The sequence below is a fragment of the Zosterops lateralis genome (assembly GCF_965231275.1).
Source record: "Zosterops lateralis genome assembly, chromosome: 12".
NCBI classification, from domain to species: domain Eukaryota; kingdom Metazoa; phylum Chordata; class Aves; order Passeriformes; family Zosteropidae; genus Zosterops; species Zosterops lateralis.
The window spans coordinates 16323320-16345078 of NC_139772.1; the positions used below are offsets into that span (position 1 = coordinate 16323320).

Below are 21759 nucleotides of genomic sequence, written 5' to 3' on the forward strand. Positions count from 1 at the left end.
AGTTTCTCATTTTTATATAAACTGAATTCAAAATAACCCCTACTACTAATAACATAGTAATAATACCTTATATATATGTGGGTTTAAAAGAGTGAACGCTGTCGGGTTTAAAAATACAACTTTCGTACGTAGACATTAACCAATAAAGTGCTTGGAACTGCAAGACGAAAAGGTCCGTCTGTGGTAATTAAAGTACCTTCGCTGCATTTCTCTGTGTCTCCTACGGCCCGAGTGTCAGATGTAGCACAGGCGGTGCTGCCGCGCTGTGGTGCTGCTGTCCCGTGCCGGGGCTGGGCCGGGCGTCCCTGAGTGACGGCTCTCGCGGCTCCGGGCCTGGTGCACGGCGCGGTTCGGGACTGCGGGCCCTGGGGCACGGCGCGGTTCGGGACTGCGGGCCCCGGGGCACGGCGCGGTTCGGGGCTCCGGCCCTGGTGCACGGCGCGGTTCGGGACTGCGGGCCCTGGGGCCCTGGTGCACGGCGCGGTTCGGGGCTCCGGCCCTGGGGCCCTGGGGCACGGCGCGGTTCGGGGCTCCGGCCCTGGTGCACGGCGCGGTTCGGGACTGCGGGCCCTGGGGCCCTGGTGCACGGCGCGGTTCGGGGCTCCGGCCCTGGGGCCCTGGGGCACGGCGCGGTTCGGGGCTCCGGCCCTGGGGCCCTGGGGCACGGCGCGGTTCGGGGCTCCGGCCTGGGGCACGGCCCTCGGGCTCCAGGCTCCAGACACCGCGCCGTTCTCGGGCGGGGCGGGGGCCTCAGTCAGCGCCCGAGGCCGGCGCTGGCCGCATGTCGCTGGCTGTCCCTGAGGCTCCCCCTCTCCGCCCCGTGTCCTCAGCCGGCCCAGCCCCGTCCCGACAGCGGCACGTCACTCTTCGCCTTGCCCGGTGCCGCGGGCCCGGCAGCCCCTGTCCCGGCGGGTCCGGCCCGGGCGCTGCCCGCAGGAGGACGCGCTGTCCCCTGTCCCCGGGGGTGTCCCCTGTCCCCGCCCGGGGCTTGCCGGGAACTCCGCCGGCACACGCTGCCGAGCGCCCCCGCCCGTCCTCCCGCCTTCACTCTGCGCCCCGCAGGCCTGTTCTATGAGGCCTGACACACCTGTGCCGGAGAGCGGCCACAGCACCCCGCAGGCACAGAGCTGCTGACCCCACAGCTCATCAGGCACGGGGAATGTATTTGCCTGCAGGGTCCCCTGCCTGCTGCTCGCTCCCGTGCCGCACCTGCACGTCTCTGATAGCACACACCTTTCCTCATGTCTTTACGAATAATTTGACAGGTGAAGATATGGGTGTTAACGTCTTTGAAATGGGTCTTAATGTTTCCGTTAACTTTGGGCAGCAGGTTATTGACCAGGCCCTGACAGTGCGGCTCCTGAAATAGACAAGGGGGTCTGCACAAGCCTGAACTAATGAGCTTTGGGGTAAAACAGTAGGTTAAGGGGCGATATGTGGTGGGTGGTTCGGAAAGGCTGTTCCTTCCCAGTGCCTCGGCCAACGGGGAAAGGAAGAGGACAACGTGTGGCCGGGAGTTTGGGATAAAATAAAGCAGTGCCCTCTGAAACTCTGAGAGGGAAAACCCTGCGGGTTTCCCTGTGTGTCCTGGTAGACTCTTGTGTCCGCTATTTGTGACACACAGAGGACAGGCAGCAGCACGTCAAACAGGGAAAACTCCTACTTTATTTTCTGACTCCATTAACTTATATACACTTTGTACAAAAGCTAAGGATTGGCTAAAAAGATTGTCACCTCATGGACTTCATTGGTTACTATCACTATCAATCATGTTTCTCCTCCCAGAGGAGAACTATGTAAACACATAGATAAATTTTAAAAAAATATATATAGTTTACATCAAGCTGTGTGAAAATCACACTGTGAAGATTCAAACATTCAAAAGCAGCAATATTCAAAGCAACAGACTCCCCTAATTCGAAAAAAGTTGAAGGACTCCTCTGTCTCCTTTTAGGACACAAACCTCTGGTGTAGGTGGATTTTTGCTGACATCACCAAGCCCCAGGCCTTTCAAGGTCCCTCCTCAGTGCTCTCCACATCCCCCGCAGCTGTCCCTGTCCCTGTCCCTGTCCCTGTCCCTGTCCCACGGTGCCGGGCCGGCCATCGCCACGGGCCCTGCCAGGCCTCCTGTCCCAACCCGGGGATTGTGTGCGCACAGACGGGCACTGCTGATGCCACAGCAGCCACTGTGACATCCATCCCCAGGGCAGTGTTTAAAGGGGGCTGGGGGCCCGTGTGGCCTGCAGAGGCGACGGGGGCTGCCGAGGAAGGAGCTTGCCGGGGCTGCTGAGGGAGGGGGGCATTGCCGGGCTCCGAGCCGTGTCTCGTGTCCCCCCCGGGCTGGCAGAGGCTCTCCGGGCGCCGCCACAGCCCTGGCACATTTGGCAAAGCTGCGGCAGGACCCTGCCTGGGGGTCCCCCTGTGCCGTGGCCATGAGGAGGGAGAGCCGCTCCCTCCTCGGGCCCATACGGACCCGGCACCTCCTCCGGCAGGAACGGCGGGAGAAGAAGCCCTACAGCCGGCCAGAAATGCCCCCCAGGAGCAGCCGTGTGCCAGCCCCAAGGCTGGGCCCCTCTCACCCGGCACAATAAAGTCCTCTCATCCGCCCTGGGTGATCCCACTCTCATTTGTCAGTCATCCTCCTCTGCCTTTTTCAAGGAGATGAGACCAGAGGATTCTCTTCTTCCTTGGGGCTGAGGGTGCCTTCCCTGTCCTGGCTGGGCTGGGAGGCCCGTGTGGAGGCCATGGCACAGCCTCAGCCCGCTGGGCACTGCTGGGGCCTTCCTGGCCTGGGGAAGGTGCCTGGTTCACTCCTGTCTTTGCTGGCTCTTCCTGGGGCTGCAGGACTGTTGCTGGGTTTAAGATGTGTCCCTGGGCTTGGGGGTGTTTATGGGTTTGGAGATTCCCAACAGGTTTTGGGGATGTGCCTGGCCGTGGTAGTTGCTGCCAGTTAGGGGGGAAACTTCAGGGTTTTGGGGATTATTTGTGTGTCAGATGTATGCTGCTGGGTTTGGGTGTTGCTGCCAGGTGTGGGGTGCATCTGGCTGTGGGGTTTGTTCCTGGATCTGGGTGATTCAGCCAAGGTCTAAGGGTTATTTCTGGTATGGGGTGCTGCTGGGTTGGAAGCTGTAAAAAGCAGGCTCTGCCGCAGTGGAAGCAAAGCCTGTCCCTGCAGGAGCACCAGGCAGGGCATCCCGTGAGGTGCTGGGCACACTGTGCTCTCTGGACGGTGTTCCAGCAGCTCAGCTCCCCAGCCATCCCTGAAGAGAGCTGGGCTGTGGCCCCGGGGGTTCTGAACTCACCTGCTCTGAGGTGAAATTCTGTCTTTCGCTCCTGGAGTGCCTTGGGGCAGTACCCACCTCACTGTCTGCTCTGCCTCGGCAGATAATGGGGCGTTTCTGTCCCGAGTTCACTTCAGAGCCACTGCCCTGAATTCCCATCCTGCTGCTGGTTTGCTTTTCCAAGTACAGCTGAAGCTCAGGAGGTTTTCTGCCGTGGAGCTCCTGTAGCACCAGGCAAGGTCTCAGACATTTCCTGGCTTCACCTCAGTTCACCTTTCACTGTCAGCAAGCACTGAATTGGCACAGCCTGAGCTCTTGGATCCTCTTGTGGCTTGTAAATTTATTTTTTTTTTTTTTTAGCAATTTAGACACTTTGGAATTCCTCCTGGAGGAGGTGTCTCATGCATGGCAAAATTGATTTGAAAATGTGGATCCTGAGGACTAGAAGCAGTCTGACAGCACCCTGTCTCTGCCCTTTGTATTTCAAATTTTTAACAAACCAAACCATTTTGATTTTCAAAATTCCGTCAGCAGGTCCCTAGCCTACAGTGCAAAATGCTTTGCTTTATGACACATTTCTCTTTGAAGATAGTAGGTTATCGTATGTATGAAAAGACTCCGGGTAAAAAACATACAACTTAATTTACAAATCCACCAAATAATAAAGAAATGACAACAGAGAAATGTCATAATATTTTTTTCATATTTTCAGAATTTCTTCCCTCCTTTCGAAAACCCTGGCTCACTTAGGGTTACCAATTAACACAACCAGACTTAAGAATACTAGAAGTTTTCATGTAACCATTTACAAGAGCTGTCAGCATTTATCTGAGACCATTTTCTGCTTGCCATCTGCTTTCAAGATTGCAGCTTGCAGCTGGGCAGTAGTGTCAGCCTCAGCTGTGTGTTCAGAGTTTGGCTTTACTACCCACTGATAGCACAAAACCCTGTCAAGTATCAGACTGGAGCAATCTTGAGACAAAATCAGGTAACAGCATGGGATGTGCTTGTTAGCTCCATATCCTGATGAATTGGAAGCATCCTGGTGAATATTCTTTATTACTACAAAGAAAATATTTCTGATAAATTCTACAAAAACGCTTTAGTAGAGTTTTTATTTTTCCATAGGCTTGCTACTGAATTGCATCAAGGAAAATAAAACTTATTAAAGTCAGAAAAGTTAGTGCAGTATGGACTGCAGTAAACTTATTGTTAAATACTCTGAAAAATCTTGACTCGATTCTCATTTTGCTATTAACGATTGACATAGTGACATTTCACTTGTGAATGCACCTTGCATTTTCAAATAATTTAAGTAATGCATTTGCATAAAGAAGTGCCATAGGTTATTCTGCAGCCCCTCTTGTTTCCTTTTAGATCACTGTGCATTGATTATCTGTTGATCTTGCTTTTCTTTCTGTCTCTCTCTGAATCTCTGTCATGCCAGTGAAGGACATCACATCTGGTTTGCAGCCATAACTTTGTTTCCTTGGTAAGACTGTGGGAATTCTTCCCCTATGCATGTTACATACAACTCAGTGGACTATTTTATGGACATCCAGCTAATTCTTGTTCTGCCTGAAAATTAGGTTGAATTCAGTAAGAGGCTAGCATTACATTAATTTACATTCCTGATATCTACTGATCTTGTAATTCAGTAACAAAAAACCCAGTCACAGTTGCCTAATCTCCTAACTTAATTTTTAGATGATCTAATAAGACAAGAAAGCATTTATGGAAGTGCAAATTAATGGCTGCATTGGATTTCATTTCAGCTGGTACATAATGACCTGGAAAACACAGTGCATTGGTATGTCTCTATCAGAGACATAAAGAAATTTCCAAAGGCTAGAATATCATGTTGGCACCAAGTAGCTGGACTTTGAAAAGGGCTCAATTATTGAGGGTTGAACGCTGTTGGACCTTGGGTCTTGGGTCTGAATGTACTCCTTAAAACCTGGTCATGAGTTCCCTTGAAAGTCTTGCTTTGACTGCACACAATGTTTGATTTAAGGTGTTGACCTTTCCTCACTGAATGAGAATATATGTATATTCTGTGGGTTTGAAGAGGGACTGAAGGGAGAGTTATGTCCAAAAATAATCTGTGCTTATGCAGCCTTTAAAAATGAAAAATACATCTTTTAAGAGTAATGGTTAACAATGTGCTCTGATTACTCATTTTTAAATTGCTTTTCTTGGCACAAACATTTCTATACTGAACCCCCTATTCCATAGTTGGAGAGAATCCAGCATTTTAATTCTTTGATCAAACTCACAGAACTCTTCACAATTATTCTGTCTTGGATGGTAACAAGAAACTCCCAAAGTATGGTAATAAATATCTCCAAAAACACACTTTTGTAGCCCTGAGCTACACACAATCCTCTAATGGGGATCCTCTGCTACAAATATTCAGCAAGTATTGGAATACTCAAATGTAGCACGTAAGAGTGTTAAAAAGCAGATCTCAGCTCTCTTAGCTAAAGATCATATTCCTGCATGTTTTTCACATGATTCATTAGCTCCTAACATCAAGTGTCATCCCTCTGGGAGAAGAGCTTGGTCAGGCACTATTTCATTTTTCCTCAATAAACTCAGCTGTGTCTTGATCTTAGAGAAGAATGAGGACTGAGCCCTGTTTCCTGACACAAGAAGGGAGCACAGACGCCTGTGGGGTCTAAATGCAAAGCAGGGGGGAGGCAAGAAGCACAGGTATGAGAAGGAGGGCTTCTTAACTGCAGCAAAGTTTACTGTATCATGACAAAAGAAGGTATTGAAATCACCTTTTAACACTACCCCGTTGGCACGGAGGCTAAAGGAGACTTGTGATCAATTTTCTTTTCCTTTCCTTTTTTTTTTTTTTTTTGTTGACCACAAAATGCATTCTTCACCCAGCTCTACTAATGAGCTTTTTTTCTCCAAGGTTTTGTACCCTGCATAATGAAGAACGTCTGTACCTCGAGTAAAGCTTGATATTTCCCTGCCTATTCACCAAGGGCCATTTTCACTTCTTTCAATGCAACACTACAAGCACAATGCCTGGGAAGGAAAATTGGAGGAGCCCCCAGAACATTCTATTCTGATCACCTTCCCTCAATATTTCAGTAGAATTACCCAATTCATATGGTAATCATTTCCTTCTAATCAGTGCTTCCTATGCAACCTTGTTTATTCACTCCTACTTAATTCCCACTTGCCAAGAAAGCCAAATGAGACTATTGGGGGCATTTGTCTTTCAGGACACTAAGAACAGATTAATCATGCTGACAGCATGCTAACAAAAGGATGGTTTTCATTAATTAACACTTATAAATAATGTGTTAAAGGTTTCAGAACGCTTAATGTATTCCTTAGTAAACAGTTATTACATGGATCAGTATGGCCACCCGCCTCTGCCTCCGGCTAGCTCTTCTGAGGGCAGCCACCTTCCTTAGCCAGTTCCCTCGAGTAAGGCAGCCTCAGCCCAGGTGGCGCAGGGCACCTCGGTGGATTTCAGCTCTTTTGTCAAGTCCAAGACTATCAGTCTGGACAAGGCTGTAGCTGTTGGAGGCTGCTCTTCCTGAGGGGGTGATCCCAAGCGGCACAGAAGGAAACACTGGAGCCAGGGATGGTCTCCGGGTGGTTTCTTTACTCCAGCTCCACCGACAAGCCAAAGACCCTGAAGGGCTCGGCTGTCAGGGTTTTATGCACCTACTAAAGGGGGTGGGGTTTTACCAACAGCCAATGGGGTTAGAAACTGAGGAAAGGGACCAATCAGGGAGAACATTAATAAACAAATTAGGGGATCGAAACTTGGACCAATCAAGGGAAGGATACAGAACTGACCAACCAGGGAACAGAACTGGGGTAGCCAATCCAGAGCTGGGGGGTGCTCATGCACTATCTGCTCTCCAAGGGAGTGCAGGGGGCATGGCTCTTTCAATGTTCTCTTCAGAGGCAGGGGCCTCCACAACTCCCCCTTCTTTATTTATTAGGAGTAAAGGGGAAAGGACATCCAGGGGGTAAGGGTTAAAAGTAGTGGGAGCAGGATACTCTGGGGAAAGCATTTCTGGGGTAACAGTCTCTTGAGCCTACAGTGAGGCTTAGTCTTTTTCTTGGAAGATCAAAGATCAGCCAACCAATAAATTGCTCATACCTAGAAAAAGCTTTTCTGTGGTACTTAGAGTACTTCTCAACCTTTCTGAAAACCAAGGGCCACCTACTATCCTGAGGAAAATGCTGACTGCCTAGTCTTGTGGAAATGGAGTATTTTGTACCTCATTGCCATAATGGTTTTCATATGAGTTTATTGTATTTTTGTTATTTGTACTGACATACCTCTTTTTATTTTGCCTTGATTGGTTATGTGCATAGAATTGATTTTTTGAAAGGGAAGAGACCATTTTGCAGCCAACTTGGTGGTGTCTGGTAAACCGTCAGAGTTCAGGTTGAGGTATAGTAATTTATGGTTTGCACTGCTCAGGTAGGGTGCTATTAACAACTTCTTCATTAACTCATCCTAGAACTGCCCTCATGGACTTAGGCTGTATCATTAACATTACTGAACAGCTGCACGTACACACATGGGAGCAGCTACAGTTTATATTTCTGAAGAAACAATCTAATTTTATTTTAGCACTAGTAGAATTTCAAGTTTCATAGGGCATCTAATGAAGACTGAAAAATCTGGATTTAAATTTTTGAAAAAAGGCAACAAAGCTTGTCTCTGGTGAGCAAGGACTACATCAAGTCTCCTTACACCCCATTTATGTTAGCAAGATCCAATGGACGCTACTTAATTACCATATGTTGGCAAATATATTTAATTTTTTTTACTATATAAAATTATAGTGCTGTGCAGGAAAATTCTGGGAAGATTTGTATGTTTATAAAATTTCTGTGAGCCCATTGTCTTCCATTTATCACACTGTTTCTACAGCAGAAGATAGAAAGGAAAGCTGAAGATGTTTTCTTCGTTACTTGTCTCTGATCTCAAGAACTCCATGTGCATTCCTGGATTCCACAATGTAATCTGGGCTGATCCTAAGAACTCGGCTGGATTCTTCCAAAGAATCTCATCCACTGTCACAGTTTTTATTGCTGGTCTCAAGATGATAAATATTTTCATACAGGATCACCTGGAAAGTATTTTTTAAAAATGAGATGTTTATGTGATAATTTTACACATTGTAGGGAAACTCCATGAAGTGGCTCACGTTCTTTATAATGGGTACACCAGCAAAACAGCCAATGAAAATATAGTTCTGTGCCAGTTAAATAAGCTATGGAATTTGTAGGGAATTTTCAGTTTGACTGTAGCTGCAGGGATATGCTGAGATACTGACTTATTTCAGACAAATCAGAGGTTAAGAAGCCATACAGACTTTTACCCCAACCTTAGCAAATGCGGGTAGATTTTGAAAGAAAATTGGATATATTTGGGCCCTTTTTGCTGCTCTATTTCAACTCAGAAGTAATGAGAGAATGCAGAATCAGGCTATTTTAGAAATACATTAAGTGTTGGAAAATGAATTTAAATACAGCACATTACAGATGCCTTGAGTAGTTAGATCTTACACAGCTTTTAGGCTGTATTATACAGCAGGGATCTAAATTTTGTCCTTTGGTAAGTACAATAGTAGGAAAAAAGTACCCTTTTAGAATCCTCAAGAAAAGTCCTAGGAAAGAATGGCCTTCACATGGGTGCATAAGCTGTCAAAAAATACTGCAACAATTAAATACTGGTAATTGCAAATTTATTGCATAATTTAAGAAAATCCTGCATGTTTAATAGATAAGGAATAGGAAATATCCTCCAAGCATCAATATATTTAAATATTTAAATGAAATAAGCAAAACTGCTATTTATGACATGAAGGAAAATCTCTATGGTGAGGTTCAGAACAGCCAAAAGCAGCCAGTGTTTTACTTCATTTTCAAATGTCAGGTGTTAAATTGGAACATTTGCATGTGGTCTGGCCCCACTCTCCTGTTCCCCTGGGGTGTGCTGCCCTTCCCATGGGAGAGGTGAGTGAGTGGGAGTGCTGTGCCAGAACGATGCTCCTATCTCCCTCCTGGAGCTTTCAGGAGCTCTCTGTGAATGGCAGAGCCTGTCTGAGCCTGCAGGAGACCAGGCTGAGCAAGGCTTCACAGAGCAGAATATGATCTAGTCCCGGGCTGGTTTCTTCTGTGAGAATGTTCCAAACGACATCTAATATTTAACCATAATTGAGACATTTAGAGGCAAACATGTCTAGACCAACTGATGTTTTAGAACAGCTAGTCTCCCTTTCTCTAGCAGTGTATCCATGTGAACTGCATGTAGTTAAATAATTAACATCAGATTTTTCTGTTTCGTTCAGCATTCTTAACCCATAGATAAAACTCCTGGCCACAGATTATTCCAGTTAAACTCTGTAAAGGATGATGGCTGTTTTTCACAGGAGTTCACAGAATCCTGAAGTCGCTCTTAAACTTTAGAAAAGAGAAGATCCCTACTGCTCATATACGAAAGGGTATTTTCTAATTAAAGTACAGAAATAGGAGGTGAATCCAGCAACCCAAAATTCAGGCTGAAGTATTATGCCAAAATATGATACAATGTAGGCCAAAACATAATATATATCTTTGTACATAATGAGAGTACTCACTAAACATTTTTAGCATATGAACAGAAAATAAATTAACAGAGAAAACTTGTGTTTCAGGAAAGAGTGAGTACAAGGCAGGAGAGGGATATTTTTAACTCACCACTCTCTGAGTGGGAGGGGTCACTAAGCAAAAGTGTGTGTTGATAACCAGAAACACAACCGTGGTCTTTTGTGTACGTAATTACGGGATCAGGAATTCACAAACGTATCTCTTGGCAGTGCGGCAGACTTCATCCACCCACCTGCCCTGGGAGGACTGAGACAAAAAGACACAGTTCTCACGCTTGCCCCCGTTGGGCTGGGCACGGTCCCAGTTGGAGTACTGCAGAGCCATGCCATTGACATCAACAAACCTCCCTTCATTGACCATGTCAGTCACACCCAGCCAGAACTCGGACACTGCGGGCACACTTTTCTTGCCGTAATCTCGAAGGATATTTGTTTCCTCATTATTCCTTGGGATCGCCAATGTCCCCCCCTTGGTTATGCAGTCTTCATTGGCTTCGTGGAAATGTTTGGGGCCTTCTGACATGAGGTAGCACTTCTTGTGGGCCTTGGTCCCACGAAGACACACTGTGAACAAACAGGAGTTTGCATCTTCAGTACAAGTGTGGGCCTCAGCTTTCAGTAATGGCTCTCCAAATGATAATTTTCCAAAACTTGAAAGTTGAAACTTGAGCAGACAAAACCTTCAGCAAGTGAGAGACTCTTGACTCCACAGAGTGGGCCTTAAATTTGGGGCAAGGTCAGACTTACCTGCAGGTGCTCCAGTTCATGTAGGACCCTGTGTGCAGCCAGCACATATGTGTGCCTTTAGCAACAGGCTGCTAAAATATAACCCAGCCCTGCTCTCAGTGCCCCTGTTACCAAACAGTCTTGCTTTCACACCTTTTCTACCTTGTTTCACCAGTCTTGAAACTGATGGAATGGATGAGGTGTGGATGTTTGTTTTGTTGCCAGATATGAGTTGGTTATCAGGAAATCTGTATTTGGCTTTATAGCAGAGACAGATCTAAATGTCTTTTAATATTGGTGATATTTAAGTAAAGTAAATTTTTACATCTTATCTAAGCTCAGTTTCCAGAAAGCAAAGGCAGGACAAAAATGTGCTGTATTAAATGTGTCCTGCTGACCAGGACTTGAAGTTCCTAATACAAACCTCTTAGTGATTAATAAAGGTGTAATTCTACCTGTAGAAGACTGCATATTCACCTCCCTTGGCATTAATTTACTTTCTTTCCAGCAAAGTCTACCCCTTCAAACTCTAAATCCAAATGAGGTAAAGTGACTTACAGATATAAGTGCTTTTAAAAAGTGCACACTTATTACTGAGTTTACATGACAATCTGGACCCAATCTTCTAAACATTTGAATTGATAAATCTGTTTGCCTTTACTTCTGCTGGGGAAGTCTTGATGTAAAATCCAAATGGACCAGAGGGTTAATTTGGCAGCTGCTCTGTCACTGGAATTGCCTTCCAGAGCTGGTGCTGGGGTTGCTCCAGCCTGAGGTCTCTGAGGGCAGGAACATAGGAGGGAATCCTTAAACTTTGTCTTCCAGCTCTCCTAATGCAGATTTGTGAAAAGCTGATTGTCCCAAGAAAAATAATGATGTCATGATGGTGCTGTACACCACAACAGCACAAGACTCTGACTTCAGAAGGCTGAAAATGACTCCTTTATTTCTGGGATGTGTCTCCCTTTTATATTATTCTACACAGACCAATTTGATTGGTGAAATGTAAGACAAACCTCTTCACTCACATTGGTCAGACCAGAGGGACATCAAGAAGAAGTCCCTCCTAGGGAAAGGAATGAATAACATAGGTACAGTTACAAAAAACATTTCTTTGTTTACAGAAAATTCCCTGGGAAAAGAATTTCAGAAAACCAAAACATCTCAGGCACGAAACCAGGGCTACAATAGCAAGATGAACCCTTCTTGGGGGAGTGTTTCTTCTGAGCTGAGGAAGGACCAAAGGCCTGGAATAGACTCCTGTGACAATTATTTTTATAATCCTGCATGTTATTACTTGCAGATTATTTCATTTATTGCTTAAGCTCATCTTGTATATATGTATATCTTCTGTCCTGATGTTTTCTATAATCTGTTTCTAATTCCTGTCATTTGTTCTTGTAAAAAAATAATTATGTCTCTGATCAACAGGATATGGAAGTAGCTTTGGACCACATCCTATGTCTCAAGTTTTTAGTATTTCCAGTTGTATTCACTGCATTCCTTAGATGCATTTTTAGAGTCCTAATTTTCTATTAGGGTTTAACCTTCAAATTTTAACCCTTACAACGGTCAAAGTAATGAACCTAATTATTAAATGTGGAATGCTTTAGCAAAAGTATATTTATGGGAAAGATCAGAGAGACTTTACTTCAGCAATGCTGCAGCCATGATAAGGACTGGATGTCTTTAGGGGAAAAGTATGTGCTGCAAAATGCTGTGTGGCAGCATTTCACATTTCACTCTGTGTAGAAAGGAGGCCCAGGAAGTTCAAGCAAAAGAAGAAATCAGATTTTTAAGGTGCGTCTTGGAAATGTCCATAAGCTAAAAATGGAGCTCCTTTTTCCAGTTGTTACAAGGACATTAACAAAGACAGTCAGAGCCGGGGGGTGATAGGTGTCTTTTTGCCAGATTTGGATTCCAGTTCCACAGTGTGGGTTATAAATTTAGACTAAAGCTCAAAGTAAGTTTTGAGGAGAGTAAGGCTCCCAGTTCTGGATTCATTTCTAAGCCACTGCATGCTTCCTCCCAAGCTCCTTCTGGAAGCAACACAAGAATTACTTTTAAACAAGTGTTACTTGTCTAGCACAGGCTCCCTCTTTTAAGAAACTTCTAAAGCCTTCTTATAAGACATTTGAAATAAAAATATTTTGTAAAGCCCAAAAACTATGTAACCTAAGACATAAAACTGAACAACCCAGATATTACCATCCCTAAAGAAAATATGTTCTGTTTCATGAGAATGATGTCATTTCCTCTGTAATGTCCTCTCCTACATGTTTAAATGCCAGGTTTTGTGTCAACAGCTGTGAAAAAGCAAAACTGTCTAGTAGGTGCATATGTGTTTACCCTTCTTATTTTGTTTGGAAATGTCTATCTGGTTATTTAAATATTTAAAAGACTCTGCATATTGATCCAGAATATTTCTGAACTCACAGTGGATATAACTTTGAAGTTTTATGGCAACAGTCATGTTTGAAAATATATTCATATCAAAGTTGGGCACTTAACTTGCTGACCACCAAAACTCTCAGCCCAGGAACCCTCATTGTGCTGCCTTTGATGATACAAAACTCAGAGCTTGAAGTTTTGAATAGCAAAGACAAAAGTACTTCTTGCTCTCAGTGAAGAATCACCACTCATTCCCCATTAGTGACCTGATTTCACTTGAATGCTTCCTTCAACACTTGTCTGTCTGGTAAAGCTGTGGCACACCATGCTTTGGTGGAGCTATACTCCTCAGTCAGAAAATCCCATTAAAGAGAGGGATGGGAGTGAAGAAGAGAGGCAGTAGGAACTTTCAGAAGCCACTGACGAGTATAAGCTACTTTACCTGTCTGGAGTGCTTGTATTTCCTTCAGAGCATTTACTTCTCGCCACAATTTGTCAATCTGGGTCTTCAGGTCATCTTTTTCTTGCACAAAAAGAATATACAGAAATTAACAGATATGCACACAGTAAAAAAAATAAAATTACATGTTAAGAGCTGTTTCAAAATATCATGGGTTGCTGCATTGTTGAGATGCATTTTGATTCTTTTAAAAGGTTTGTCCTTAATGAAAACATTCCTCTAGGATTCATATAGAAAACATGAGGAACCCACCTTTCTTTCTAATATTTGATCATGGATGTCGCCCTAAAAACTGTTCGAAAATCATGGATTGTTGCAGGTAACCATTATTTAGTGAGCTGGTATCTAATTTACAGAAAATGTCCCTTTTCCTTTTGAACCTGTACACTCTGGTGTATGGACATGACATACAAAAATTAGCAGGACACAAGTTGTGTTTCTTCAAAGAAATGTTACTTCTGTGAGCATGGAAGTTTCACACAGCTCTTGTTTTAGCACAGGAAGGAACAACATATAAAACCCAACCTGACAGTCTGAATGTTACAGATGTGCTTGCTGAGTTGCAATCTCTACTTCCCAGGATTAGCCTTCCCTCTGTCCCTCAGTACAGAGAGGGCCTGGGAACTTGAGTCACACAAAATCACTCTGAATCAGCATTTTGTAGCACTTAAAAAAGCACCCAAGAATATGATGGGACAAGAAAAGCAGCTAACTTGCACATAACTCCATTTTTGTGTATTCTTTTCCATTTCTTTTTAATCATTGTAATGTTTTTCAGTGCTCCCTATTTCCCCAAGGGAGAATTCTCTGTTTTTCAATTAGTGCTACTTTGTGCTGGCACAAAAATATGTATAAGGACCCCTAAGCTTAAAACCCTAGAGATCCCAAAGGAGAGGGAAGTGTCTACAACTGTGTGGCTCCAGAGCAGCTCAGTGTTCTTGTACAATGGCTTTATGAAAGCCACAGTTTTTTAATTAACTAGGAGTTCAAATATTTGCCATTAGTGAGCCACCATCATACCTGCTTTTATTAGAAGTAAGTCTTTAAATTAAATACACAGACATTTCTAAACAACATCCTGTGGTTTTGTATTTACTCTGTAAGCTTTGCTGTGGGAACTGATGCTTTATCTTCTCCTGCTAATTCGTTGATGTTGACCTGCTAATTAGTTTGACTTTCCATTTCACAGTACTTTTCATGCAAGTGGAGTAATATTCCACAAAGAGTAGATAGGCATTCTGTTAAAATTAGGAAATGGTACAAAAATCTGAACAGTAATCCTTGGAGACTGAATACTTCTGCTTGTTTCCCCCATATACACAAATTTCCATTTTTCTGATCTTAGTCAATGTAGCTACATAACTAAGAATGAGCCAGAGTCCTCTCTCAGCTGTACCTGTGAGTTCTAAATATTTTTGACAGAGGTGAACAGCCAGAACAGAGCAATGTATTTGCAGCTGTTATACAGCTCTATTTCCATAATTCATTCTGGCACCTTATTTGTGGCTTTGCTAACTCACATAAAAATATTTAAAAGACAGATATAATATAGACTCAAGTGTCCTTTACAAATAAACATTTGTGTAATGTTAGTGTCTGGTTCATGCAAAGGTATTTAAAGTACACAGTAAATTTACATAGTCTATAAGCTTCTATCCCTCCTCCCAGTTCAGACCCAGTACCTTTCACTCTACGTTTGCTGTGCTTCCTGGCTTTCAATTTGGAAGCCTGGCTGAGGGTCTGATCCAGCAGTAGTAAGCTTATGAGTAGAAAAATCCTCAGTCCAGTTTGTGCCATGTCCCTCTGAAAGACCCTAAGAAGGAGCTTGAAGAGATTCCCTTTAGTAGCTGTGAGAGAGGTGACCCAGACCCATCCCAGCTGCCTGGGGTCAGCTTTATAAGCTGTGCTGGCAGCCTTGGCTGGGCTCCCTGCTTACGAAATGTGTTCAGTGCTTGAGCTGGCTGTGGCATGAGACACCCCCTTGTTCTCACATCCCATCTGAAAGTGCTGTTTCCATTCTGAGCTCAGCTGTCCCAGCCCTGAGCACTGCACCGGTCTCCTCACCTATAAGCGCTGCACCTCCTGTGAGAACACCACAGCCAAACCTATGGAAAAGCAGACGGGTGTTTGTGCCCTGCCAGCCCCAAGGAGGGGCAGCCAGAGCATTTCCACAAGTGCCAGAGGCTCGCCCAGCATGGCCCTGCCCCAGGCTGGTTAAGTCATGACAGTGGCCATCACCTTCCACTGAAGCAAAACCAGAAAGCTGCTCCCTCAGTAAATGCAAACACTGCAACCACAAACCCACTCAGAGGATAAATACATTAAAATCACATCGTTTGAGGAGTGCATTTATTGGTTTATGAAGAGTTAATAAAAGCCTGATAGACATGACTGCATTTCTGGTTGAGAACAGCAATCAGCAGGGTTTAGCCAGGAGAGCAAAAGGTAGCAATGCTCTCCCAAAGCATTTGAACTGGGAACTGAAGTGTAGGGTCAGAGGAAAAGTAAAACACAAGGTGCTTGAAGCAGGGCAGTGTTTCCCTGGAGTCTGGAGAACTCTCTGACTTTGAATCTCTTTCATTTGCCCTTGGGCTCTGTGGACTTCTGTGGGGCTGCCTTTAATTAGGATTGCTATATGAAGTAGAAACTCTCCCTGATTTTGGTGAATAAATGAAATTGTCACAAAAATATTCCCATCCATCACACCTTTTCTTTTTTCCCTTTTCTTTTTCCCCTATTAAAAGAGGATTTTATTAAAATGTCGACACCAAAGTCATTGCTGGGTCCTGGCTGGTGCAGTTCATGTCCTGACATCCCTTGGCCATCTCTGCCTTGATTACATGCTGCTCAAATTGCTGACAATTTTTTATTTATTTTATATATATTTATATATATTAATCTGGCCTGTAAGATCAAGGGACTTACTACGTTATTAAAAGAAATCTGGGATTGAGGAACATGCTGGTGTACTGCATGAATTCTTACTGGCTTTTTCCAACCCCCACTAAGGCACTTCAGTACTTCCAGTGCAAACCCCACCTGCCCTGTCTGTCCTGACACCTTTAAACAGCTCCCTGTATTCTCATAGATTGTAGCCAGCAAACATCTCTTAACCACTAGCTAAGAAACTTTCCATAAATGCATCCTGATATGATCAAGCTTAGTTCCAGTGGTCCTGCTCCAAAATATTGACGTTTTAACATACGTGGCGTAGGGAAACTTCTGGATCAACAGTACTCAGTCCTCAGAACTGTTCTGGAGCACAGCACACCAGAAGTGGCTCTTGTGGGTCCCACCCACCCAGAACTGCCCAAAACATCTCAAACAGCTGCAAATTTCAGCCCATGGTAAATGTGGAAAGGGCTGGTATTCCAACTAGCACACCAGAACTGAAATGTGAGCTGGCAGAGAGGAAAATAAGGAGCTTTGCAAGGGTCTAGTTCAAAATTTAATCTGTCCTTTAGAACAAGCCCTAAGTTCAGGCTTGATCCACACTTTATCCCAATGGTATTGGGGCATCAGTATAAGTGAATTAAGGGGAGATGGCTGAATCAATAACTGCCTCCAGTTAGTTTTTCACTTGGTGCCTTCTCCGATCTTGTGGAGTTGCACATGAAGCTGATCCTGAACCACTGCAGCTTTCAACCTGACAAATTCAACTGTGCTCATTTCAGGTTGCCCTGCTAAGGGAGCTGCAAACCCCTGGAGCTGTTTCATGTGGAGCTTAACTGTCCCACAGGCTTTGGGAGAGGCTGGAGCAGTGGCTGGGTCAACAGCCCTTTGGTGTGTGTGTTCAAGGTCTCAGTACCAGAATGGATTTGTTCCTGCCCCGAGGAACTTGAGCTTGCTAACACAGGCTCCTTTTCTTCCTGTGAACTGAGTCTGACAGAGAAAGATTTGTACTCCGCTGGGGCAGCACACAAGTCACTAGAAACAGACAAAGAAAACATGGATTTGGTATTCTGACAGTTCTTGGCCAAGAGCCTGAGTGAAAAAACTGCTTTTTGGAGTACGCTGTGTAATGTCCTTTGAAGAACAGAGCTGAAATTCTGTTTTGAAAGCTTAATCCCCCTCGTTCTGTATTTTCTCAGACCATTTTGCCAGTCTGCAAGTAGCCCAGCTGGATTTCACTCCTAAAAAGTGAATCACAAAGCTGCCTTGCAGCTGCTGGGATAGACCACAAGGATATAGGGGCTAGAATTCCTCTGGAGTACCCAAGAAACAGCTTCCACATTTATGACTAACCTATAGCAACTGGGGAAGCAGGTTTAACTTCTTGGGTGTGGTATGTGGGCAGGAGAGCCAGAGAACAGTCAAAATATGCTGCTGGGAAGATGTAACCTGGCAGTGTTCATGTGAGGAGGCAGGAAATGGAGCCACACAGGAGAGTCCCTGAAGTGAGTACCTGGCCTGTGCATGGGCTTGAAATCAGCACTATAATGTCATTTAGAGGTGGAATTTTTCTTTTACTGCCATCCTTACAGTAATATAATATAGCCCAGGGAGTGAACACAATTATACACTGATAGAAGTAATTTTTTTCCTGAAACAAATGACTCCACTTTCCTTATCAGAATATACTATATAGATATAAATATTTTCATTGCTTTAGAGCTGCATCCAAACTAGGATGGGATTGTGTTGTTTGGGGTTTTTTACACCACTACAGTAGAACTTGTGCATGCAGACAGAATTGAGGTTTCCCTTGAAGTGCTTAGCTCACTTTGAGGCACTCTTGAGGTGCTCTGTCTGATAAGAAACATCTTGCAAAAGCCAGAGTTGCTGGGCTGCAGTGGCACCTGGGGTTTTGGCTTCCATCTCCCCACCTCATTCCATTTGCTTTCAGACAACCAGACCATTCAGAGCATAAACATCCTTTGGTAAAGGGCTTTTTTCAGTTTCTCCACAGAGACTCTTCAAGGTAAAAACTCTGTTTCCTTCAGACAGTTCTACCTTTATATGCTCCTGTAAACTGGCTCAGGAGAAGTCTTCATACAGCAGTTTTTTCCTCTCCATTCCGAGCCATCCCTGGGTTTATGGAAAGAACATGCAATGGGGCACAAAGTATGAGAAGCCAGTGTGAGATGAGGGCTGGATGCTGAGCTCCTGAAATAGGTGTGGCTGCAGAGGTACAACAGCACTTGTAAAAAATAGCTTTAAAAAGATTCAGTGCTTCAGTCTGTTGGGAAGTGAACTGCTCACACGTTGCCAGTAGATTGTGTGTGTTTTACTGAGACCTACAGTCAGTCCCCTTGTGCTCCAGAGCTAATTGTGCTGTGGGATGTTTGACCAGGTGGGGAATGGATGGGCTGTATCTGCTCCTGGAACCAGAGCAAATTCTGTTCTTCCTGCAGCATTTCAGCTCTAGAAAATTGAGCTCAGCTTTAGGAAAATGAAGCCATTTATTTGGTGAGTAGGTGAGTAATTATTTGCCCCTTCTACTGAGAGTATAAAGAGAAAATGAAAACTGATTAGAGCTGTTGCCAGGCTAAAGAATTGCAAGTGAAGCAATCTGAAGAACCACGATGGTCAATAAAAATAGATAACAGAAAGGTTAGTAGAAGGTTTCACACAAAGGTTAGTAAAAGGTTTATCACCTCCAATACATCAGCTTTTATGTCTCTCTTGGGTAAATGGGACCCACTGGTTGATTTTTATTTGTTTCAATTTAATGTAGTAAATTTTACAAACTCTCCTGGTCGAGGATTATGTCGTGCTTGGAAAATTACTGCATGCTTGGTTTCTTTGGCCTTGAAAAGTCTTGCAAAGTCTTTCTTAAGGATTTGATCTCAGTCCTAAGAGACATGAGGCAGGACCATGGCTGACATCCCAACCACAAAGTTATTTTGAGGAAATTTGTACAAACAAACTGTGTTTAGAAAAGAGAAGGGCTAGCCTTATGGTATGTGAGGTTTTGTGAAACTTATTAATGATATTTTCGGTTTTGCCATCGGTTCAAGTTTTTTCCTGTCAGGCCGATTTGGTGTTTTGAAGGTAAATTTGCTGGGTACAAGTGATCTTCTCTGTCTAACAGAATTAAAGGTGGTTCCAGGTTTATTGCAGAACCAGGCTGGCCACCAGTGATCTGCACTGAGTGTCAGTGAGTTTTGAAATGAGGACATTCCTGTCTTCTTTAGATTGTGCTCTCCCAAGCACACATGCTTCCCTTGGCACTGTGGACTGTTACTGATTGATCAATAAATCTGCTTCTCAATGTGATATTTTCCAGGTGCAGTCTGAGCTGTTATTACCTACAGGTCCAGTGCTATTCAATTCCCATGCTGTAAATAGAAGCTGAAAAAAAATTAAAACAAAAATTTGAGATATAATAGTGTATGTGAACAGAAAGGATGAGTCAGGGCAGTATTTTCAGCTTCTGGAATAAGTGATTTTTGTATCTCTTCTTTTGGGGTCTTTGTCACAAAGCATCTCACAGCTGGGTCTCAACAAGCAGAGAGGAGGGGAAATCATTTGTAAAATGCAACAGAAAGTCTTGTCTTACATCTGTCACACATCTTTAAGACAAATAGCATCATCTTGTCTCTGTGACTGAATCATCTCAGCTACATTCATTCTCTTACAATGGCACTGGATAGGGATTATAGGTTGTAAACCAGAGAAAACACAGCTGATCCAAACCAGACAGAAGAGATTCACCAAATCTACACAAAGCAAGGTGGGAAAAGCCACTGAGCTCTTCTTTAGGTCTCCAGTCCAATGCACTCTGCACTGACACAGGTCCTGTTTTATGGGTTCAGGTGTCTCAAAGGAATGACAGAGTTGCCAAATTGCTTTTACTTCAGGCCTTTAGCTGCAAAGATAAGAAGGTGCAGTATTTTTCTGCCTGTCATTGTCTGTTGTTTTAGTCAGGAAGAACCCCAAAGAAATAGGTGCTTATTTAGAGAGAAATGTTTTGCTGGATACGTGAAATGTGCACAGAGAACAAACCAAAATCCCTCTCAAAAAAAGGGGCCTTTTACACACCAGCTGGCTCTGGCATTTCTAAAGATAAGGGAGTTTAGGAGCAAATACAAATCAGTTTCTTTGCAGTCCAGGTGCAAATAGAAGAGTTGAATGGGGTCTTTTAAAATGTTACTCCTGTGGACCTAGCAAAGTTTCCATGTTGGAAATTCCTGGCAGCAGCTCGGCTCTTTTAGCCCTAGGATGTGTGAGAATGTATCTCTTTCTTTTTTTGTAAACACAAATTACCTGTTGTGCTATTTTTTCTCCTCTAATGTGTGCTGCCTTTTTACCTTCCTGGAAATGACCTGAAGACATCCCGAACATTTAATTTCTCCCTTTAAATATTTCAGGTTTGATCATCATAGCTGCCCTAATATGAGGTTTTCCAGCCTCATATTAACATGATCTCATCAGGTTCTGCTCATCCTTATGTGTGCCAGACAAACTGTTTTGGACAAAGCCTTGGTTTGGGCACTGTGAAACTCTCCTGGCAGCCTGAGTTGCACATCCAGAGGTTCACAGCAGCTTTCCAACAGTGCAGCTCTGCACTGCCAGGAGGGCTGGGCAGAGCAGGGATTATATTTTGGGGTGTGTAGATGTTTGTCGTATTTTCCTCATCGGGATGGAAATTCAGACTTGTCAGGAGTGTGTGATCATGTCTGCCTTTGGTGGCTGCACTTCACCAAGGACTTGGAGGTTCTGCTCAAAGGCTGAGGCTTTCTGCCTTGCCAAAGCAAAACTTGAGTCACAGGATCTGCAAGCAGCTGGCCCTGCTTCACTGTTTTAGGAGCAGCACTGTCCCATGCTCAGCTCCTGTGCCAGCCCCCAGGCTTGAAAAACTTGGGATGTAGCCCAAATAAACCACCATCCTTTAAAATGTAATTAGAGTTTTTAGCTGGCTGGTCAGGAGGGAAAAATAATACCTAAATGTGACTGCCTGGGAGATGTCTGCTTGTCTCTGTAGGCAAACTCAAACAGTGGGAATCAGCCCTGGCTGGCTGAAGGCTGGGGAACAGGGAAGACAAATCCTGCACCAAGCCCTACCCTCCTGCTCTGTGCATGTCCCTGCCCATGTGCTGGGATGGAAGTGAAAACCACACACCAGCAACTGGACAATGCTCACACAAGGATGCTGAGAGTGGGAAAGAAAAACTGACCTGTATAGGTGGGATTTGCACTAATGGCCCAGGATGTGCAGGCAGAAATAGCATTGTCTCTGGGGGGGATGCTCACTGGGAAAGGCCCTGGGTTTAACTTGCTCTCCCATCCAGCTCTCCTACCCTCCAGGCTCTGTTTGAGC

The 21759-nt window shown here is 44.4% G+C and overlaps 1 protein-coding gene across 1 annotated transcript; it reads right to left on the minus strand.

The window, feature by feature from the left end:
- Positions 1 to 9851: 9851 nt before the first annotated feature.
- CLEC3A (C-type lectin domain family 3 member A) lies at positions 9852 to 15329 on the minus strand. The gene is made up of 3 exons (XM_083870467.1): positions 15179 to 15329; positions 13479 to 13559; positions 9852 to 10483 (listed from the first exon to the last, which is right to left on the minus strand). Exons 1-3 carry the CDS (start codon positions 15291 to 15293, stop codon positions 10092 to 10094), a joined length of 588 nt encoding a protein of 195 aa, XP_083726593.1. The 5' UTR covers positions 15294 to 15329; the 3' UTR covers positions 9852 to 10091.
- Between the last annotated feature and the right edge of the window lie 6430 nt (positions 15330 to 21759).

Coding starts and splice junctions, on each gene's coding strand:
- CLEC3A (XM_083870467.1), bottom strand. CDS start 15,293: ATGGCACAAACTGGACTGAGGATTTTTCTACTCATAAGCTTACTACTG. Junction 13,560..15,178: donor CAGCAAACGTAGAGTGAAAG/GTACTGGGTCTG, acceptor TTTTTGTGCAAG/AAAAAGATGACCTGAAGACC. Junction 10,484..13,478: donor AATACAAGCACTCCAGACAG/GTAAAGTAGCTT, acceptor GTTTGTTCACAG/TGTGTCTTCGTGGGACCAAG.